This window comes from Nerophis ophidion, linkage group LG03, assembly GCF_033978795.1.
Source record: "Nerophis ophidion isolate RoL-2023_Sa linkage group LG03, RoL_Noph_v1.0, whole genome shotgun sequence".
In the NCBI taxonomy this organism is placed as follows: domain Eukaryota; kingdom Metazoa; phylum Chordata; class Actinopteri; order Syngnathiformes; family Syngnathidae; genus Nerophis; species Nerophis ophidion.
Genome location: NC_084613.1, coordinates 7,591,301 through 7,616,300, shown reverse-complemented (window position 1 = coordinate 7,616,300; position 25,000 = coordinate 7,591,301). Strand labels below are relative to the sequence as shown.

Below are 25,000 nucleotides of genomic sequence, written 5' to 3'. Positions count from 1 at the left end.
GCTTGAGGCTGATGGCCTTCTTCAAGATCTGATTGCAGCGATTCATGCGGGTGGGATACGACGACTAGGGGGAGAAAAACACCACGTGAAAAAGCAACTTCCCCAAAGTCCGGGTCCGAGTTTGCCGCACCTTGGACACGGCCGCCATCAGCCACATGGCCTGCTGCGGGTACGCCAGGAAGACCTTGGCCACGATGGTCATGAGGACGGTGAAGACCTCGTCGCTGGAGTGGCACACCCTGGAGATGAGCTGCGAGAAGGCTGTCAGGAACTGGTATGGCGCCAAGTTGGCGCAGTGCTCGCTGACGGCCGCGTTGATCTTGGACAGCTCCTGGCGCATCTGTCTGTCGGTGCGGCCGGCTGTGGGCGGAGACACGGGGTTACCTGCCGCACGCCCAGAAGTGTGTCTGTGCCCTCGACGCCTACCTTTCTCACACTCGCACACCTTGGCTCCAAAGTCCAGCCAGAGGGACAACATGCGAGGCATGGCCTGGTAGATGTACTGGTTACCAAACTGCAAGGCTCTGCAACCGCAAGATGTGAATAAATTAATTGTATTCATGTCATCATTCTTACTACTGCAATTCTTAAATACTGTAGAAAGAAACATTGTTATATATTCATTTATCCACGCATTTGTTTATTCATTCATCCATTCATTGGCGACTTGTCCAGGGTGTACGTCGCCTTCCGCCCGATTGTAGCTGAGATAGGCACCAGCGCCCCACGCGACCCCAAAAGGGAATAAGCGGTAGGAAATGGATGGATGGCATTCATTCCTTTATTTATTAATGTGTTTGTCCATTTATGTATTCATCCATTCATTATTTGTTCATTCAATCATGTATTTGTTCATTTATTTATGATTTATTTTTTTATGTATGTATTTGTTTATTCATCCATTAATTTGTTCATTCATTTATTTACTCATTTATAAATGTATTTGTCCATCTATTTATGTATTTATCCATTCATTCCCTCATTAGTTGAATATTTCATTCATGTACAGTATTTATTCATTCATTAATTTACTTGTTAATAAACTTATTTTTTCATTCAATCATCAATTTATTCATCCATTATTTTGTTCATTCATTTGTTTACTCATTTATAAATATATTTGTCCATTAATTAATTTATGTATTTATCCATTCATTCCGTCATTAGTCGAGTAATTAATTCATGTAGTCAGTCATTCATTCATTATTTTTTCGTTAATAAATGTATTTTTTCATTCAATCAATTGATTCATCCATTCATTTATTGTTATATTAATATTTAAATGTATTTGTCCCTTCATTTACCCATTCATTCGCGCATTAATTTTTGTTCATTCATTTATTCGTGTATTTGTTCATTTATCCATGTAGTTGTTCAAACATTATTGATTCATGTATTTTTTTTTTATTCATTCATGTATTTTTTCATTAATTCATGTATCTATTTTTGTATTGGTTCATTCATTCAAGTATTCATTCATGTATTTGTTCATTCATTTAATCATTCATTATTTTTTTATTCATTCATTTATGTATTTGTACATTCATCCATGCATTAAATCATTTCTTCTTGTGTTTGTTCATTCATTCATGTATTCATACATGTATTTGTACATTCATTCATGTATTTGTTCATTTATTCATGCATTTAATCATTCATTCATGTGTTTGTACATTCATTCATTTATTTGTTCAGTCATGTATTCATTCATTCATCCATGTATTTGTATATTCATTCATGTGTTTGTTCATTCATTCATGTATTCATTTATGCATGCTCATTCATGTGTGTGTACATTCTTTCATGTATGTGTGTGTTAATTCATTCATTCAGTCATGTGTTTGTACATTCATTTATGTATTTGTTCATTTATTCATATATGTTCATTCATTTATGTATTTGTATATTCATCCATGCATTAAATCATTTATTCTTGTGTTTGTTCATTCATTCGTGTATTCATGCATGTATTTGTACATTCATTCATGTATTTGTTCATTTATTCATGCATTTAATCATTCATTCATGTGTTTGTACATTCATTCATTTATTTGTTCAGTCATGTATTCATTCATTCATTCATGTATTTGTATATTCATTCATGTGTTTGTTCATTCATTCATGTATTCATTTATGCATGCTCATTCATGTATGTGTACATTCTTTCATGTATGTGTGTGTTAATTCATTCATTCAGTCATGTGTTTGTACATTCATTCATGTATTTGTTCATTTATTCATATATGTTCATTCATTCATGTATTTGTACATTCATTCATGTATTCAATCATGTCGTTCATTCATGCATTCATTCATGATTTTTTTTTAATTTATTTTGAAGCAAAAATGAATGTAGAAGACCCAGGATTTTTTTGCTCTACCTATAAAACCCAGAGGTCAGCCGATCGGCTGAAAGGCCCCCTGTGAACCTTTCTTTTGTTATGTAAACGGGCAATCACTGGGGGGACCACAGGAGGGGACATGCTGAGCCCCTTCACTCAAAACACCTTGACATAAAATGGGGGAGGGCTAGAATCAGATAGGAGCTGCCAACTGACTGTCTGTCTTTCACCAGTTTCCCAAGGTGGCAGCCCGGGCAGAACATATGAGCTGAATCAAAATGTAATATATGTAGAAAGATGTAGAAGTTATCAGGACCCTACAACACTGGGCTTCCAACATCCCCACCATAGGAAAAGTAAAAGAACAGAACCGCATAAAAAAAAAAACACTCAAAATCTGTGGTAGCCCCACTAGTCATTTACTGAATTGCTCATCGTGTTGATATCTGTACAAGTGAATGATTTTTTTTATTTAACATTTTTTTTCAAACTGAGATACACCAGGAACATATTTGATTTAGAAAGCCCATATTATAAGTAGTGGGCTGTTTTAAGTAGTTGTTGATAAAATTATCCGTAGTAGCAATATTAATAATTTTGCGTTTATTATGCGCAGTGTACTTAAAATAATCACGACCATATCTAGGAATTGATATGACGGGAATTTTCAGATTGTCTACTTGGTGCTGCGATAAACTGAACGCATCATAATTTGCCACCTCAGCAGAACGCATGTCTAACTCTGACGTAGTCATAGTCATAGCAGAAAAACCATTATGTGAGTTGTGTATTATTCTAGGAAAATTGCTATGTGTACAGGGATCATCCAGCCTGGCGCTGGCTAGTTCTAACTTAACTGACTCCATACCCAGGCTAGCAGGCTCTGTAATTGCCTGTGACCGGGCTTGCCATGAATTGATTAACGTGGACCCCGACTTAAACAAGTTGAAAAACTTATTCAGGTGTTACCATTTAGTGGTCAATTGTACGGAATATGTACTGTACTGTGCAAACTACTAATAAAAGTATCAATCAATCAATCAATTGCTCTAGTGCAGTTAGTCAAATGTGGCTCAATGTGAAATCTATGTTCCGAGACAAGAGGATAGCGCCTTCCTGGTTAGGGTGAAGGCCGTCTCTCCTCAGCAAGCCAGGTTTGCCCCAGAAAGAGGTCCTCTCCAAGGTTTCTCATAGTCTTCATTGTCACTGGCGTCCCACTGGGTGTGAGTTTTCCTTGCCCTTATGTGGGTTCTTCCGAGGATGTCGTAGTCGTAGTGGTTTGTACAGCCCTTTGAGACATTTGTGATTTAGGGCTATATAAATAAACATTGATTGATTGATTTGTTTCATTTTAGAATTTGTATATTGTTTTTGCCTGTTTTGCTCTTTCCCTCTATTTTCTCTTTTCCGGTCTCAACTCATAGATAACCAGACTGACTGTTGCTGTTAGCTCATACTGTAATGTGATGTTATGTCAAAGATATGATATTATATGTCTGATTTCACGGTGGCAGAGGGGTTAGTGCGTCTGCCTCACAATACGAAGGTCCTGCAGTCCTGGGTTCAAATCCAGGCTCGGGATCTTCCTGTGTGGAGTTTGCATGTTCTCCCCGTGACTGCGTGGGTTCCCTCCGGGTACTCCGGCTTCCTCCCACCTCCAAAGACATGCACCTGGGGATAGGTTGATTGGCAACACTAAATTGGCCCTAGTGTGTGAATGTGAGTGTGAATGTTGTCTGTCTATCTGTGTTGGCCCTGCGATGAGGTGGCGACTTGTCCAGGGTGTACCCCGCCTTCCGCCCGATTGTAGCTGAGATAGGCGCCAGCGCCCCCAAAAAGGGAATAAGTGGTAGGAAATGGATGGATGGATGTCTGATTTCAAAATACCAGTAATGGATTTGAGCTGTGCCAGGTTCTGCTCAACTCCTCAGGTCGAATTTACGCAGAAGACCAAAGACATTCACACCTCAATTCTCAAGATGTGCTCAGATAGCGCACCCGATGTGGCAATAATGGCTCATGTGACTGAAACCTGATTGCCTCGTTTACATAACAAAGGGAGGGCCTTCCAGCCGATCGGCTGACCTCTGGGTTTTATAAGTAGAAAAGCCAAATGGCTGCTCTTTGGGTCTTCTAGTGTAAAAAAAATCATAATTCCACTATTTCGCAAACTTTTAACATGGCTGAATTGTTGCTGATTTTAAAATGAGTGAAAGTAAAAATCACACCCGACTCGACCCGCTCATTATAACGGGGAAATAGGGTAATAGCATGCAGACGTACTTTCCAAAGTAGGTGACGATGTATCTGATGAGGTTGCCTTGCTTCTCCAGCTTGTTGTCGGTCACCATGGGCATCACTTTGTCGTAGTACTTTGCCAAGTAGAAGTTGCCATCCTCCCACTCGGGCAGAAGGTTGGTCACATCCTGAAGGAATAAGCAGGAAGTCAGCATCACACACGTCTCGGGCGTCCGCCCGTGTCCACCTTGTACGTCTTCATGATGGCGTTGGACTCAAAGTTGGCCGTCTCCTCCATGAAGCGTCCCACCAGCAGCATGGCTCTGCCTTTGGTCTGCAGACTGCGAGGGTCCGACTGGGGGCGGTCGTCGGGGAAACACTGGGCCACGCCCTTCTGCAGCACAATCAGGGCCTGGTGCACGTCCCCCTGAGACACAGCAGTTTCAATGTGAGGCTCGTCCCGGACGTCCCGCTTCCTGTTCCCACCTTGGACCAAAGCCACTTGGCCTTCTCGGTGACCAGCTCGGCCAGGTGAGTGTTCTCGGCGTTCAGGAGGGCGTTGAAAGCCGTCTGGTGGTGCCCCGCCTTCCTGGCCACGCGAGCGCTCTGCAGCCAGCACTCTCCCACCAGCTCCTGGCTCGTAGGTCTGGACACAACGTCGGAGGCTTTCAACCTTCAACCAGCGGAGGGAGATAAGAAGAGAGTACGTGCGACCGTACTGTGATTGTAGGCTGAGCAAGGCGCGACGCAGGGCCAGGATGGGCTCTTTGGCCCGGAAGGATTTCTGGGTCATCTCCAGCCGGTCCGACCAATGAGACGGAAGCTGTCTGAGGCTGGGGGCGGAGCCTGTTTCCTGCAGCTCTGTGAACGTGTGCTCCAACTCGCTCAGCATGTGTAACCTGATCACAAAAAAGGAATGAATCGGGGAAAAAAAATGAAAAATTTGCCTTTTTTATGCAACAGTAACTTTCTACCAGTAAAACATGTCCCAATAAACACCACCACTTCTCAGAAGCCAGCTTGGGGGAATCAGACTTCGCTACACATCTTAAACTAAGTATCAAATACAAAGTGTAATTTTGATACCGAGCGATGCTATGATAGACATACCTGACGATGACATACTTAGCATACCTAATACATACCTGACAATGACATACCTAACAGATACCTGACGATATCACACCTAACATACCTAATAGATACCTGATGATGATATATCTAACATACCTAATACATACTTGACGATGACATACCTAAAATACCAAACATACCTGACAATGACATACCTAACATACCTGATGCGTGCCTAATAATGATATTGCCAACATTCCTGACGATGACATACCTAACATTACCAATACATACCTGACAACATACCTAACACATACCTGACGAGGACATACTTAGCATACCTTATACATACCTGAAGATGACATACCCAACATACAAAATACTTGATGATGACATACCTAATACATTCTTGACGATGACATACCTAAAATTGCTAATACATACCTGACAATGATATACCTAAAATACCTGATACATACCTGATAATGACATACCCAACATAACTGAAGATGACATACCTAATATTACTAACACATACCTGACGATGACATACCTAACATTACTAACACATACCTGATGATGACATACCTAGCATTACCAATACATACCTGACAACATTCCTAACACATACCTGATGATGACATACCTAACATTACTAATACATACCTGACGATGACATACCTAACATACAAACTATTTGATGATGACAGACCTAACATACAAAATACTTGAGGATGACATACCTAATACATACCTGACAATGACATACCTAAAATACCTGATACATACCTAACAATGACATACCCAACATACCTGAAGATGACATACCTAACATTACTAATACATACCTGACAATGACATACCTAACATTACTACTACATACCGGACGACATACCAAACACATACCTGAAGATGTCATACCTAACATTACTAATACACACCTGACAATGACATACCTAACATTACTAATACATACCTGACTATGACATACCTAACAGATACCTGATGATGACATACCTAACATTACTAATACACACCTGACAATTACATACTTAACATTACTAATACATACCTGACCATGACATACCTAACATTACCAATACATACCTGACAACATACTGTACTGACAAATACCTGACGATGACATACCTAACATTACTGATACACACCTGACAATAACATACCTAACATACCTAATACAGACCTGACAATGACATACCTAAAATACCTGGTACATATCTAACAATGACATACCCAACATACCTAAAGATGACATACCTAACATTAGTAATACATACCTGACAATGACATACCTAACATTACTAATACATACCGAACGACATACCAAACACATACCTGAAGATGTCATACCTAACATTACTAATACACACCTGACAATGACATACCTAACATTACTAATACATACCTGACTATGACATACCTAACAGATACCTGATGATGACATACCTAACATTACTAATACACACCTGACAATTACATACTTAACATTACTAATACATACCTGACGATGACATACCTAACATTACCAATACATACCTGACAACATACTGTACTAACAAATACCTGACGATGACATACCTAACATTACTGATACACACCTGACAATAACATACCTAACATACCTAATACAGACCTGACAATGACATACCTAAAATACCTGATACATACCTAACAATGACGTACCCAACATACCTGAAGATGTCATACCTAACATTACTAATACATATCTGACGATGACATACCTAACATTACTAATACATACAGGACGACATACCAAACACATACCTAACATTACTAATACACACCTGAAAATGACATACCTGACAATGACATACCAAAAATACCTGATACATACCTAACAATGACATACCCAACATACCTGAAGATGACATACCTAACATTACTAATACATACCTGACAATGACATACCTAACATTACTAATATATACCTGACAATCACATACCTAACATTACTGATACATACAGGACGACATACCTAACACATACCTGACGATGACATACCTAACACACCTTCAATTACATAGTTAACATTACTAATACATACCTGACAATGACATACCTAACATTACTAATACATACCGGACGACATACCTAACACATACCTGACGATGACATACCTAACACACCTTCAATTACATACTTAACATTACTAATACATACCTGACGAGGACATACCTAACATTACCAATACATACCTGACAACATACTGTACCTAACACATACCTGATGATGACATACCTAATATTACTGATACACACCTGAAAATTACATACCTAACATACCTAATACATACTTGACGATGACATACCTAAAATAGCTAATACATACCTGACAATGACATGCCTAAAATACCTGATACATACCTAACAATGACATACCCAACATACCTGAAGATGACATACCTAACATTACTAATAAATACCTGACGGCGACATACAGTACCTAACATTACTAATGCATACAGGACGACATACCAAACACATACCTGAAGATGACATACCTGACATTACTAATACACACCTGACAATGACATACGTAAAATACCTGATCCATACCTAACAATGACATACCCAACATACCTGAAGATGACATACCTAACATTACTAATACATACCTGACGGTGACATACAGTACCTAACATTACTAATACATACCTGACAACATACTGTACCTAACACATACCTGATGATGACATACCTAATATTACTGATACACACCTGAAAATTACATACCTAACATACCTAATACATACTTGACGATGACATACCTAAAATAGCTAATACATACCTGACAATGACATGCCTAAAATACCTCATACATACCTAACAATGACATACCCAACATACCTGAAGATGACATACCCAACATTACTAATACATACCTGACGGCGACATACAGTACCTAACATTACTAATGCATACAGGACGACATACCAAACACATACCTGAAGATGACATACCTGACATTACTAATACACACCTGACAATGACATACGTAAAATACCTGATCCATACCTAACAATGACATACCCAACATACCTGAAGATGACATACCTAACATTACTAATACATACCTGACGGTGACATACAGTACCTAACATTACTAATGCATACAGGACGACATACCAAACACATACCTGAAGATGACATACCTAACATTACTAATACACACCTGAAAATGACATACCTAAAATACCTGATACATACCTAATAATGACATACCCAACATGCCTGAAGATGACATACCTAACATTACTAATACATACCTGACGATAACACACCTCAAATTACTAATACATGCCGGACGACATACCAAACACATACCTGAAGATGTCATACCTAACATTACTAATACACACCTGACAATGACATACCTAACATTACTAATACATACCTGACTATGACATACCTAACAGATACCTGATGATGACATACCTAACATTACTAATACACACCTGACAATTACATACTTAACATTACTAATACATACCTGACCATGACATACCTAACATTACCAATACATACCTGACAATATACTGTACTAACAAATACCTGACGATGACATACCTAACATTACTGATACACACCTGACAATAACATACCTAACATACCTAATACAGACCTGACAATGACATACCTAAAATACCTGATACATATCTAACAATGACATACCCAACATACCTGAAGATGACATACCTAACAATACTAATAAATACCTGACAATGACATACCCAACATACCTGAAGATGACATACCCAACATTACTAATACATACCTGAGGTGACATACAGTACCTAACATTACTAATGCATACAGGACGACATACCAAACACATACCTGAAGATGACATACCTAACATTAGTAATACACACCTGAAAATGACACACCTGACAATGACATACCTAAAATACCTAATACATACCTAATAATGACATACCCAACATACCTGAAGATGACATACCTAACATTACTAATACACACCTGAAAATGACATACCTGACAATGACATACCTAAAATACCTGATACATACCTAATAATGACATACCCAACATGCCTGAAGATGACATACCTAACATTACTAGTACATACCTGACGATAACACACCTAAAATTACTAATACATGCCGGACGACATACCAAACACATACCTGAAGATGTCATACCTAACATTACTAATACACACCTGACAATGACATACCTAACATTACTAATACATACCTGACTATGACATACCTAACAGATACCTGATGATGACATACCTAACATTACTAATACACACCTGACAATTACATACTTAACATTACTAATACATACCTGACCATGACATACCTAACATTACCAATACATACCTGACAACATACTGTACTAACAAATACCTGACGATGACATACCTAACATTACTGATACACACCTGACAATAACATACCTAACATACCTAATACAGACCTGACAATGACATACCTAAAATACCTGATACATACCTAATAATGACATACCCAACATGCCTGAAGATGACATACCTAACATTACTAGTACATACCTGACGATAACACACCTAAAATTACTAATACATGCCGGACGACATACCAAACACATACCTGAAGATGTCATACCTAACATTACTAATACACACCTGACAATGACATACCTAACATTACTAATACATACCTGACTATGACATACCTAACAGATACCTGATGATGACATACCTAACATTACTAATACACACCTGACAATTACATACTTAACATTACTAATACATACCTGACGATGACATACCTAACATTACCAATACATACCTGACAACATACTGTACTAACAAATACCTGACGATGACATACCTAACATTACTGATACACACCTGACAATAACATACCTAACATACCTAATACAGACCTGACAATTACATACCTAAAATACATGAGACATACCTAACAATGACGTACCCAACATACCTGAAGATGTCATACCTAACATTACTAATACATATCTGACGATGACATACCTAACATTACTAATACATACAGGACGACATACCAAACACATACCTAACATTACTAATATACACCTGAAAATGACATACCTGACAATGACATACCAAAAATACCTGATACATACCTAACAATGACATACCCAACATACCTGAAGATGACATACCTAACATTACTAATACATACCTGACAATGACATACCTAACATTACTAATATATACCTGACAATCACATACCTAACATTACTGATACATACAGGACGACATACCTAACACATACCTGACGATGACATACCTAACACACCTTCAATTACATAGTTAACATTACTAATACATACCTGACAATGACATACCTAACATTACTAATACATACCGGACGACATACCTAACACATACCTGACGATGACATACCTAACACACCTTCAATTACATACTTAACATTACTAATACATACCTGACGAGGACATACCTAACATTACCAATACATACCTGACAACATACTGTACCTAACACATACCTGATGATGACATACCTAATATTACTGATACACACCTGAAAATTACATACCTAACATACCTAATACATACTTGACGATGACATACCTAAAATAGCTAATACATACCTGACAATGACATGCCTAAAATACCTGATACATACCTAACAATGACATACCCAACATACCTGAAGATGACATACCTAACATTACTAATAAATACCTGACGGCGACATACAGTACCTAACATTACTAATGCATACAGGACGACATACCAAACACATACCTGAAGATGACATACCTGACATTACTAATACACACCTGACAATGACATACGTAAAATACCTGATCCATACCTAACAATGACATACCCAACATACCTGAAGATGACATACCTAACATTACTAATACATACCTGACGGTGACATACAGTACCTAACATTACTAATGCATACAGGACGACATACCAAACACATACCTGAAGATGACATACCTAACATTACTAATACACACCTGAAAATGACATACCTAAAATACCTGATACATACCTAATAATGACATACCCAACATGCCTGAAGATGACATACCTAACATTACTAATACATACCTGACGATAACACACCTAAAATTACTAATACATGCCGGACGACATACCAAACACATACCTGAAGATGTCATACCTAACATTACTAATACACACCTGACAATGACATACCTAACATTACTAATACATACCTGACTATGACATACCTAACAGATACCTGATGATGACATACCTAACATTACTAATACACACCTGACAATTACATACTTAACATTACTAATACACACCTGACCATGACATACCTAACATTACCAATACATACCTGACAACATACTGTACTAACAAATACCTGACGATGACATACCTAACATTACTGATACACACCTGACAATAACATACCTAACATACCTAATACAGACCTGACAATGACATACCTAAAATACCTGATACATACCTAACAATGACATACCCAACATAACTGAAGATGACATACCTAATATTACTAACACATACCTGACGATGACATACCTAACATTACCAATACATACCTGACAACATTCCTAACACATACCTGACGATGACATACCCAACATACCTGAATATGACATACCCAACATTACTAATACATACCTGAGGTGACATACAGTACCTAACATTACTAATGCATACAGGACGACATACCAAACACATACCTGAAGATGACATACCTAACATTAGTAATACACACCTGAAAATGACACACCTGACAATGACATACCTAAAATACCTAATACATACCTAATAATGACATACCCAACATACCTGAAAATGACATACCTAACATTACTAATGCATACCTGACGATGACACACCTAACATTACTAATACATACCGGACGACGTACCAAACACATACCTAAAGATGACATACCTAACATTACTAATACACACCTGACAATGACATACCTAACAGATACCTGATGATGACATACCTACCATACCTGATACAAACCTAATAATGACATACCAAACACATACCTGACAATGACATACCTAAAATACAGGATACATACCTAATACACACCTGACAATGACATAAATAACATACCTGATACATACCTGACGATGACATACCTAAAATACCTAACACATACAGTACCAGACGCTGACATACCTAACACATACCTGATGATGTATTCATATCCTCTCTGGTAGGTTCCACACTCGTAGCTGGCGGCAGACAAAGGGTCAACCTGCTCCTTCCTGACCAGCTTCAGCTTCTCGTAAAAGGCAGCAGTATCTCGTGTCTTGGCGGCCAGCAGCAACTGACCCATTCGCACCCCCCACTTGCTGGACTGATGGTCTGGGGAAAAATAGAAATACAATTATATATATATATATATATACACACACACACACCACCCACCCTAAGTTAACTATTTGCACACTTGTGAGAACGTCGGCGTGCTAGCTTTTTGTTGCTAGCGTCTCTCATATTAGCATGCTAACGTTTTATGATAACTTCTTTTTTGCGACTTTCTGCGCCTACACCAACAAAACCTGCATTTTGGTATTTCTTCTAGCTTCTTAGCGTTAGCAGGCTAGTATGCTAACATTAACATGGCAATGTATTCCAGCTAATATTTCACTTTTTTGTCTCATTCTGCAGCCTTAGAGTCATTAAACTTATAGAATGTGACACATGTTAACTGCTTCTAAAATTGTTCGAGTGTAATAAGAAGCATATTTGTAATGTATTGTAAGATTTTTTTTTTGTTAAAATTAAGACAAAAATTTATTTTTTTATGTGGTCCCGTTTATTTTGAGAAGTATCGAAATACATTTTGGTACCGGTACCAAAATATTGTTATCTGGACATCCCTATTGTTTAATCAATAACAATCAGGAGTTTACCTACAGCCACAAATGTTATTTCTTTTTTTACCCAGCATTGATTAGATATTTGCTTTTGTTAGCATTCTGGAGTTGGATTCATTACCCCAAGTCAAGTAGTCCTCCAGCAGGTCCCATTTGCCCAGCTTCCAGGCAGCCTCCACTCTGTACGTGTTGAGCTCTGAAGTCCACTGGTGCCTAAATGTGCGCACATGAAATACATGTTTATAACCTACTTGGTGGCTTAGTGGTAAGAGTGTCCGCCCTGAGATGGGTAGGTCGTGAGTTCAAACCCCGGCCGAGTCATACCAAAGACTATACAAATGGGATCCATTGGCACTAACTAAGCATCAAGGGTTGCAATTGGGGGTTAAATCACCCAAAATTATTCTCTTTTTATTTACCAAGGCGACAACTTCACTGGGTTTGGGTTTTGTGTTAAAGGGGAACATTATCACAATTTCAGAAGGGTTAAAACCAATAAAAATCAGTTCCCAGTGGCTTATTTTATTTTTAGAAGTTTTTTTCAAAATTTTACCCATCATGGAATATCCCGAAAAAAGGCTTTAAAGTGCCTGATTTTCACTATCTGTAAATCCACCGTCCATTTTCCTGTGACGTCACATGCCAATACAAACAAACATGGCGGATAGAACAGCAATATATAGCGACATTAGCTCGGATTTCAGCGGCTTAAGCGATTCAACAGATTACGCATGTATTGAAACGGATGGTTGGAGTATGGAGGCAGATAGCGAAAACGAAATTGAAAAAGAAACTGAAGCTATTGAGCGAATAGCTATTGAAGCTATTCGGCGATCGCCTTCTAACCAATGATTGCATCTTTTGACCACTGGAGCAACTTAAATCCGTCGATTGGTAGGTGTTTGTTTGGCATTAAATCTGGGTGGATGCAAATATAGCTACAAATATACATACAGCTGGCCTAAATAGCATGTTAGCATCGATTAACTGGCAGTCATGCCGTGACCAAATATGTCTGATTAGCACATAAGTCAATAACAACAACAAAACTCACTTTTGTGATTTCGTTGACTTTATCGTTGGAAATGCATCTGCTTTGAGTGTCGCGGGATATCCACACATTCTTGCCGATTAGCATGCCGTGCTAATCGATGCACACTCCACATAAGACGACTTGAGTCCGTCCCTGATCGTGTTGTTAAACCCTCCGACAACACACCGACGAGGCATGATGTCTCCAAGGTACGGAAACCACTCGAAAAATCGGAAAATAACAGAGCTGATTTGATTTGTGTGTGTGATGTGTTTGAGAAAATGGTGGATTGCTTCCCATTGTGACGTCACGGGTGAAAGGTCATCGCTAGGACAGCCAACAGTTGAAAGCCGTTTAAACCGCCAAATTCACCCTTTTAGAGTTCGGAAAACGGTTAAAAAAACATATGGTCTTTTTTTCTGCAACATCAAGGTATATATTGACGCTTACATAGGTCTGCTGATAATGTTCCCCTTTAAAGAGAGTCAAAGCACGTACTTGTTGGCCAACACAAACAAACATGGAGGATAGAACAGCAATATATAGCGACATTAGCTCGGATTTCAGCGGCCTAAGCGATTAAACAGATTACGCATGTATTGAAACGGATGGTTGGAGTATGGAGGCAGATAGCGAAAACAAAATTGAAGAACAAACTGAAGCTATTGAGCGAATAGCTATTGAAGCTATTCGGCGATCGCCTTCTAACCAATGATTGCATCTTTTGACCACTGGAGCAACTTAAATCCGTCGATTGGTAGGTGTTTGTTTGGCATTAAATGTGGGTGGATGCAAATATAGCTAAAAATATACATACAGCTGGCCTAAATAGCATGTTAGCATCGATTAACTGGCAGTCATGCCGTGACCAAATATGTCTGATTAGCACATAAGTCAATAACAACAACAAAACTCACTTTTGTGATTTCGTTGACTTTATCGTTGGAAATGCATCTGCTTTGAGTGTCGCGGGATATCCACACATTCTTGCCGATTAGCATGCCGTGCTAATCGATGCACACTCCACATAAGACGACTTGAGTCCGTCCCTGATCGTGTTGTTAAACCCTCCGACAACACACCGACGAGGCATGATGTCTCCAAGGTACGGAAACCACTCGAAAAATCGGAAAATAACAGAGCTGATTTGATTTGTGTGTGTGATGTGTTTGAGAAAATGGTGGATTGCTTCCCATTGTGACGTCACGGGTGAAAGGTCATCGCTAGGACAGCCAACAGTTGAAAGCCGTTTAAACCGCCAAATTCACCCTTTTAGAGTTCGGAAAACGGTTAAAAAAACATATGGTCTTTTTTTCTGCAACATCAAGGTATATATTGACGCTTACATAGGTCTGCTGATAATGTTCCCCTTTAAAGAGAGTCAAAGCACGTACTTGTTGGCCAACACAAACAAACATGGAGGATAGAACAGCAATATATAGCGACATTAGCTCGGATTTCAGCGGCCTAAGCGATTAAACAGATTACGCATGTATTGAAACGGATGGTTGGAGTATGGAGGCAGATAGCGAAAACAAAATTGAAGAACAAACTGAAGCTATTGAGCGAATAGCTATTGAAGCTATTCGGCGATCGCCTTCTAACCAATGATTGCATCTTTTGACCACTGGAGCAACTTAAATCTGTCGATTGGTAGGTGTTTGTTTGGCATTAAATGCGGGTGGAGGCAAATATAGCTACAAATGTACATACAGCTAGTCTAAATAGCATGTTACCATCGATTAGCTGGCAGTCATGCCGTGACCAAACATGTCTGATTAGCACATAAGGCAATAACATCAACAAAACTCACCTTTGTGATTTCGTTGACTTTATCGTTGGAAATGCATCTGCTTTCAGTGTCGCGGGATATCCACACATTCATGCCGATTAGCATGCCGTGCTAACCGATGCACACTCAACATAAGACGACTTGATTCCGTCCCTGATCGTGTTGTTACACCCTCCGACAACACACCGACGAGGCATGATGTCTCCAAGGTACGGAAAACACTCGAAAAATCGGAAAATAACAGAGCCGATTTGACTTGTGTGTGCGATGTGTTTGAGAAAATGGTGGATTGCTTCCCATTGTGACGTCACGGGTGAAAGGTCATCGCTCCGACAGCGAACAATTGAAAGGCGTTTAGATCGCCAAAATTCACCCTTTTAGAGTTCGGAAATCGGTTAAAAAACATATGGTCTTTTTTCTGCAACATCAAGGTATATATTTGACGCTTACATAGGTCTGCTGATAATGTTCCCCTTTAAAGAGAGTCAAAGCACATACTTGTTGGCCAACACAAACAAACATGGAGGATAGAACAGCAATATATAGCAACATTAGCTCGGATTTCAGCGGCTCAAGCGATTCAACAGATTACGCATGTATTGAAACGGATAATTGGAGTGTGGAGGCAGATAGCGAAAACGAAATTGAAGAACAAACTGAAGCTATTGAGCGAATAGCTATTGAAGCTATTCGGCGATCGCCTTCTAACCAACGATTGCATCTTTTGACCACTGGAGCAACTTAAATCCCTCGATTGGTAGGTGTTTGTTTGGCATTAAATGTGGGTGGATGCAAATATAGCTACAAATGTACATACAGCTGGCCTAAATAGCATGTTAGCATCGATTAGCTGGCAGTCATGCCGTGACCAAACATGTCTGATTAGCACATAAGGCAATAACATCAACAAAACTCACCTTTGTGATTTCGTTGACTTTATCGTTGGAAATGCATCTGCTTTGAGTGTCGCGGGATATCCACCCATTCTTGCCGATTAGCATGCCGTGCTAATCGATGCACACATAAGACAACTTGAATCCGTCCCTGATCGTGTAGTTACACCCTCCGACAACACACCGACGAGGGATGATGTCTCCAAGGTACGGAAAACACTCGAAAAATAACAGAGCTGATTTGACTTGTGTGTGTGATGTGTTTGAGAAAATGGCGGATTGCTTCCCATTGTGACGTCACGGGTGAAAGGTCATCAATTGAAAGGCGTTTAAATCGCCAAATTCACCCTTTTAGAGTTCGGAAAACGGTTAAAAAAACATATGGTCTTTTTTCTGCAACATCAAGGTATATATTGACGCTTACATAGGTCTGCTGATAATGTTCCCCTTTAAAGAGAGTCAAAGCACATACTTGTTGGCCAACACAAACAAACATGGAGGATAGAACAGCAATATATAGCGACATTAGCTCGGATTTCAGCGGCTCAAGCGATTCAACAGATTACGCATGTATTGAAACGGATGGTTGGAGTGTGGAGGCAGATAGCGAAAACGAAATTGAAGAAGAAACTGAAGCTATTGAGCGAAAAGCCATTGAAGCTATTCGGCGATCGCCTTCTAACCAACGATTGCCTCTTTTGACCACTGGAGCAACTTAAATCAGTCGATTGGTAGGTGTTTGTTTGGCATTAAATGTGGGTGGATGCAAATATAGCTACAAATGTACATACAGCTGGCCTAAATAGCATGTTAGCATCGATTAGCTGGCAGTCATGCCGTGACCAAATATGTCTGATTAGCATATAAGGCAATAACATCAACAAAACTTTTGTGATTTCGTTGACTTTATCGTTGGAAATGCATCTGCTTTGAGTGTCGCAGGGTATCCACACATTCTTGCCGATTAGCATGCCGTGCTAATCGATGCACACATAAGACAACTTGATTCCGTCCCTGATCGTGTTGTTACACCCTCCGACAACATACCGACGAGGCATGATGTCTCCAAGGTACGGAAAACAGTCGAAAAATCGGAAAATAACAGAGCTGATTTGACTTGTGTGTGTAATGTGTTTGAGAAAATGGTGGATTGCTTCCCATTGTGACCTCACGGGTGAAAGGTCATCGCTCCGACAGCCAACAATTGAAAGCCGTTTAAACCGCCAAATTCACCCTTTTAAAGTTCGGAAAACGGTTAAAAAAACATATGGTCTTTTTTCTGCAACATCAAGGTATATATTGACGCTTACATAGGTCTGCTGATAATGTTCCCCTTTAAAGAGAGTCAAAGCACGTACTTGTTGGCCAACAAAAACAAACATGGAGGATAGAACAGCAATATATAGCGACATTAGCTCGGATTTCAGCGGCTTAAGCGATTCAACAGATTACGCATGTATTGAAACGGATGGTTGGAGTATGGCGGCAGATAGCGAAAACGAAATTGAAAAAAGAAACTGAAGCTATTGAGCGTATAGCTATTGAAGCTATTCGGCGATCGCCTTCTAACCAACGATTGCATCTTTTGACCACTGGAGCAACTTAAATCCCTCGATTGGTAGGTGTTTGTTTGGCATTAAATGTGGGTGGATGCAAATATAGCTACAAATGTACATACAGCTAGCCTAAATAGCATGTTAGCATCGATTAGCTGGCAGTCATGCCGTGACCAAATATGTCTGATTAGCATATAAGTCAATAACATCAACAAAACTTTTGTGATTTCGTTGACTTTATCGTTGGAAATGCATCTGATTTGAGTGTCGCAGGATATCCGCACATTCTTGCCGATTAGCATGCCGTGCTAATGGATGCACACTCCACATAAGACGACTTGATTCCGTCCCTGATCGTGTTGTTACGCCCTCCGACAACACACCGACAAGGCATGATGTCTCCAAGGTACGGAAAACAGTCGAAAAATCGGAAAATAACAGAGCTGATTTGACTTGTATGTGTGATGTGTGTGAGAAAAGGGTGGATTGCTTCCCATTGTGACGTCACGGGTGAAAGGTCATCAATTGAAAGGCGTTTAAACCGCCAAATTCACCCTTTTAGAGTTCGGAAAACGGTTAAAAAAACATATGGTCTATTTTCTGCAACATCAAGGTATATATTGACGCTTACATAGGTCTGCTGATAATGTTCCCCTTTAAAGAGAGTCAAAGCACGTACTTGTTGGCCAACACTCCATTAACCTGCGTGATGACAGTGGACAGCTGGCCCAGCCCCAGCATGGACGTCATGACCCCGTGGTAATGAGCGATCTGACAGCCAAGAAGATCACAGTGAACGAGGCGCACATTGAATACAGAAGGAACGTTTGGGGAATCAGACGTAGAACCTGGTCCGACTCCAGCTGGATGGCCCGGTCGTAGCAGGCGGTGGCGTCCCGCAAGAGACCGATGCTTTCGTGTTCCAGGATCTGTTCCCGTAGCGACGGCTCCTCCTTCCTGAGGGTGTTGACCCCTGTAACGCCGTCGGGCTCGTGCAAGGCGGCGTACAGAGTCTGAGGACGCAAAAGTCCCGAAATGTCACCACGAAATCAGCGCTTCTCTGCTCCGTCTTACCTGCAGGAAGGTGAGGTGGTCCTGGACGTTCTCCTTGTTTTCCAGGATGTGGGCCTCGAAGTGCATGAGTGCCCGGGTGTACGCCTTGGAGCGAAGTGAAGCTTTGGCCAGGACGTCTTGCGGAATCCCCTTGAGGAAGGCCGCCACACGCTGGTACTCCCCACTTTCTGCACAGCAGAAGAAGAATATTACTATACTAGAAGAGGCCATTGTGGAAGGAATTGTGCGTGAATGCTCCAACGCTGAAGTTGAAGAGAAATGCTGACAGTGTGAATGTAAGAATAGTTTGAATGTTGAAGAGTTTGAATTCCCAGGAAAAACGGAATTTGGTTTGGAACTTGGGAAAGTGTTAGTTTGAATATCCAGGATGAGTGGAATGTGTTGAAAGTGGAATGGTTTGAATAGGTTGGAAAATGTAGAGATTGTGCAACTTGGAAAAATGTCATTTCAATGGGAACTTCCTGAAAATGTAGGAATTTTAGAGATTTTTTGGGAAAATTATTCAATTGAGCTGAATAGGTTGGTGTTGGAATTGTTAAAATCGGTCAAGAAATGTTGAAGTAGTAACAGAAAAACAATATTACTATACTAGATGAGGCCATTGTGGAAGGAATTGTGCGTGAATGCAAGAGTAGTTTGAATGTTGAAGAGTTTGAATTCCTAGGAAAAACGGAATTTGGTTTGGAACTTGGGAAAGTGTTAGTTTGAATATCCAGGATGAGTGGAATGTGTTGAAAGTGGAATGGTTTGAACAGGTGGGAAAATGTGGGGATTGTGCAACTTGGAAAAATGTCATTTCAATGGGAACTTCGAGGAAATGTAGGAATTTTAGGGATTTTTTGGGGAAAATTATTAATTTGAGCTGAATAGGTTGGTGTTGGAATTGTTAAAATCGGTCAAGAAATGTTGAAGTAGTAACAGAAAAACAATATTACTATACTAGATGAGGCCATTGTGGAAGGAATTGTGCGTGAATGCAAGAGTAGTTTGAATGTGGAAAAGTTTGAATTCCTAGGAAAAACGGAATTTGGTTTGGAACTTGGGAAAGTGTTAGTTTGAATATCCAGGATGAGTGGAATGTGTCGAAAGTGGAATGGTTTGAATAGGTTGGAAAATGTGGGGATTGTGCAACTTGGAAAACTGTCATTTCAATGGGAATGTCAGGCTTGCCCCTGACAGTTTGTCTATGTTTTAGTTTTTTCCTCTACATTTGTCCGTTTCCTGTGTTTAGTATTTATCTTTTAGTTCCTATCAAGTGCTCTTAATTTGTCAGCTTCCTGTCTTATTCCCTGAGTGCTGTGTTCCTCCTCAGTGTGTTTAGTATTTCCTGTCTAGTGCTCTTATTTTGTCAGCTTCCCGTCTTGTTCCCTGAGTGCTGTGTTCCCCTTCAGCTCCGGCTGATTGGCATCTGGCCACACCTGTTGCCAATCAGCCGGCTCCTATTTGTACCTCCTCTGTCGTTTGTCAGTTGTTGGATAGTATAGTCGTTGCCACATGTCGCTTTTGTCGTGTCGTACCTTGTCTTTGCAGCGTAGCGGTAAGCTATATTCGGTTGATTTTTGTAGCTTACTGTTTTTTGTTCCCTGCTTCCATTTTATTTTTCATTATACAAGTACGACTTCTGTTTGCCTGTTCGCTACCCGCTAGCTTCCAGGCTAAGCTCCTGTTTGTTATTTTCTAGCTCCCCGGCTAGCTCCTTTTGTTTGATTATCCGCCTCGTGCGCGCTTTGTGTTAGTTCCCTTTTGTTTGTTCTTGTTCTATTATTTATATTAAATCATGTTTTCTCACTCCATGCCTGCCTCCATCTCTGCATCTTGGGGTTCGACATCGAATAACTCTGACAGGGAACTTCCTGGAAATTTAGGAATTTTAGGGATTTTTTGGGAAAATTATTAATTTGAGCTGAATAGGTTGGTGTTGGAATTGTTAAAATCGGTCAAAAAATGTTGAAGTAGCAAAAGTTTTTTAATAAAAAATGGTACGACAGAATTTCGGGAAAATCGGGGATTTGTCAAGTTCCTAAACCAACTTGGTTTTTAGTCCAGACTAAGAGGAATGTTATGACAGTAGAACGGTTGAAAAACGTGGAAAAGAGTCATCGCACTAAAAAAAAAGGTTGGAAATCAGGTTAGCAAAGAAACAGGAACTCCTGGAAATGTGTGGAACGTGTAAAAAAGGTTGTTTGAATTTCCAGGACGTATTGAATGTGAAGAAGGTGGAATGGTTGGAATCGGTTGAAAAATGTGGGAATTGTGGTTGTTTGAAAAATGGATAATTCATTTTGAATGGGGAAAATGTCCCTAAATACTGGGAATTGTAGGAAATAAGGGATTTTTGTTTTTAATTGTTGAAAGGGAGCACACAACTCCTGAACAGGCTGAATATTTTGAAGTTGGAACAGTTTAAATCGGATACAAAATGTGGGAGTTGTGGAACTTAGAAAAATGTCACATTCATTTCAATGGGAAATTCCTGGAAATTTGGGAATTTTCGGGAAAGCAGGATTTTTTGGGGAAAAATGACTAATAACATAAATGTCCTGAATGAGTGAATTGGTTGGTGTTGGAATTGTTTAAATCGGTCAAGAAATGTTTACTTAGTAACAGTTATTTTAATTGAAAAATGGTATTATGGAAGTTCGAGAAAACCGAGGATTTGTCAAGTTACTAAATCAACTTGTTTTTTTTTGTCCTATATCAGAGGAATGATTTGACAGTGGAACACTTGAAATGGGTTAAAAAATGTGAAAGGAGTCATCGCACTAAAAAGATTGGAAATAAAGTTACAAAAAAACAGGAAATCTTGGAAATTTGTTGAACGTAAAAAAATAGTTGTTTGAATTTTCAGGACGTATTGATTGTGTTGAAGGTGGAATGGTTGGAATCGGTTGAAAAATGTGGGGATTGTGAAAGTTTGAAAAATGGATAATTAACTTTGAATGGGGAAAATATCCCTAAAAACTGAATTCTAGGAAATCCGGGAATTTTTCAAATAATTGTTGAAAGGGAGCACACAACTTGAACAGGCTGAATATTTTGAAGTTGAAACGGTTTGAACAGGATAAAAAAATGTGGGAGTTGTGGAACTTAGAAAAATGTCCCATTCATTTCAATGGGAACTTTCTGGAATTTTAGGGAACGCAGGATTTTTTGGGGAAAATTATTAATAGCACGAATGTCCTCAATGAGTGAATTGGTTGGTGATGGAATTGTTTCAATCGGTCAAGAAATGTTGAAGTATTAACAGTTAAAAAAAAAAAAAAAATGGTACGACGGAATTTTGGGAAAATTGGGGATTTGTCAAGTTCCTAAACCAACTTGGTTTTTAGTCCAGACTAAGAAGAATGTTATGACAGTAGAACGGTTGAAAAACGTGGAAAGGCGTCATCGCACTAAAAAAAGGTTGGAAATCAGGTTGGCAAAGAAACAGGAACTCCTGGAAATTTGTGGAACGTGTAAAAAAGGTTGTTTGAATTTCCAGGACAAATTGAATGTGAAGAAGGTGGAATGGTTGGAATCGGTTGAAAAATGCGGGAATTGTGGTAGTTTGAAAAATGGATAATTCATTTTGAATGGGGAAAATGTCCTTAAATACTGGGAATTGTAGGAAATACGGGATTTTTTTTTTTATTGTTGAAAGGGAGCACACAACTCCTGAACAGGCTGAATATTTTGAAGTTGGAACAGTTTAAATCGGATGCAAAATGTGGGAGTTGCGGAACTTAGAAAAATGTCACATTCATTTCAATGGGAACTTCCTGGAAACTTGGGAATTTTCAGGAAAGCAGGATTTTTTGGGGAAAAATTACTAATAACATGAGTGTCCTGAATGAGTGAATTGGTTGGTGTTGGAATTGTTTAAATCGGTCAAGAAATGTTTACTTAGTAACAGTTATTTTAATTGAAAAATGGTATTATGGAAGTTCGAGAAAAACGAGAATTTGTTAAGTTCCTAAACCAACTTGTTTTTTTGTCCTGACTCAGAGGAATGATTTGACAGTGGAACACTTGAAATGGGTTAAAAAATGTGAAAGGAGTCATCGCACTAAAAAGATTGGAAATAAAGTTACAAAAAAAACAGGAATTCCTGGAAATGTGTTGAACGTAAAAAAATGGTTGTTTGAATTTCCAGGACGTATTGAATGTGTTGAAGGTGGAATGGTTGGAATCGGTTGAAAAATGTGGGAATTGTCGGAGTTCGAAAAATGGATAATTAATTTTGAATGGGGAAAATATCCCTAAAAACTGAATTCTAGGAAATCCGTGAATTTTTAAAATAATTGTTGAAAGGGAGCACACAACTTGAACAGGCTGAATATTTTGAAGTTGAAACGGTTTGAACAGGATAAAAAAATGTGGGAGTTGTGGAACTTACAAAAATGTCCCATTCATTTCAAAGGGAACTTTCTGGAATTTTAGGGAAAGCGGGATTTAAAAAAACAAAAAAAGATTAATAGCATGAATGTCCTCAATGAGTGAATTGGTAAGTGTTGGAATTGTTTAAATCGGTCAAGAAATGTTGAAGTAGTAACAGTTTTTTAATTGAAAAATGTTATCACGGAATTTTGAGAAAACTGAGAATTTCTCAAGTTCCTAAACCAACTTGGTTTTTTGTCCTAACTCTGAGGAATGTTTTGGCGGTGGAACGGTTGCAATGGGTTGAAAAATGTAAAAGGAGTCATCACACTAAAACAAGGTTGGAAATAAGGTTAGCAAAGAAGCAGGAATTCCAGGAAATTTGTGGAACGTGGAAAAATGGTTGTTTGAATTTCCAGGATGGGTTGAATGTGGAATGGTTGGAATAGGTTGAAAAATGTGGGAATTGTGAAAGTTTGAAAAATTGATAATTCATTTTGAATGGGAAAAATGCCCCTAAAAACTGGGAATTGTAGGAAATCCAGGAATTTTTCAAATAATTGTTGAAAGGGAGCACACAACTCCTGAACAGGCTGAATATTTTAAAGTTGGAACAGTTTGAATCGGATACAAAATGTGGGAGTTGTGGAACTTGTCCCATTATTTTCAATGGGAATTTCATAGAAATTTTGGAATTCCGGGAAAAAAGAAAATAAAA

At 39.1% G+C, this 25,000-nt stretch overlaps 1 protein-coding gene across 1 annotated transcript in view; it reads right to left on the bottom strand.

Annotated features, from left to right (window-relative positions):
• atr (ATR serine/threonine kinase) overlaps positions 1–25,000 on the bottom strand; it is a 102,932-nt gene that overhangs the window by 20,056 nt on the left and 57,876 nt on the right. The window contains 12 exon segments of the mRNA XM_061894144.1: positions 1–64; positions 131–360; positions 427–524; positions 4,626–4,768; positions 4,828–5,007; positions 5,067–5,226; positions 5,300–5,479; positions 12,886–13,063; positions 13,700–13,791; positions 19,532–19,623; positions 19,701–19,865; positions 19,927–20,093. The exon segment at positions 1–64 is cut by the window's left edge and continues 71 nt beyond it. Of these exon segments, the coding sequence (XP_061750128.1) occupies positions 1–64; positions 131–360; positions 427–524; positions 4,626–4,768; positions 4,828–5,007; positions 5,067–5,226; positions 5,300–5,479; positions 12,886–13,063; positions 13,700–13,791; positions 19,532–19,623; positions 19,701–19,865; positions 19,927–20,093 (1,749 nt within the window).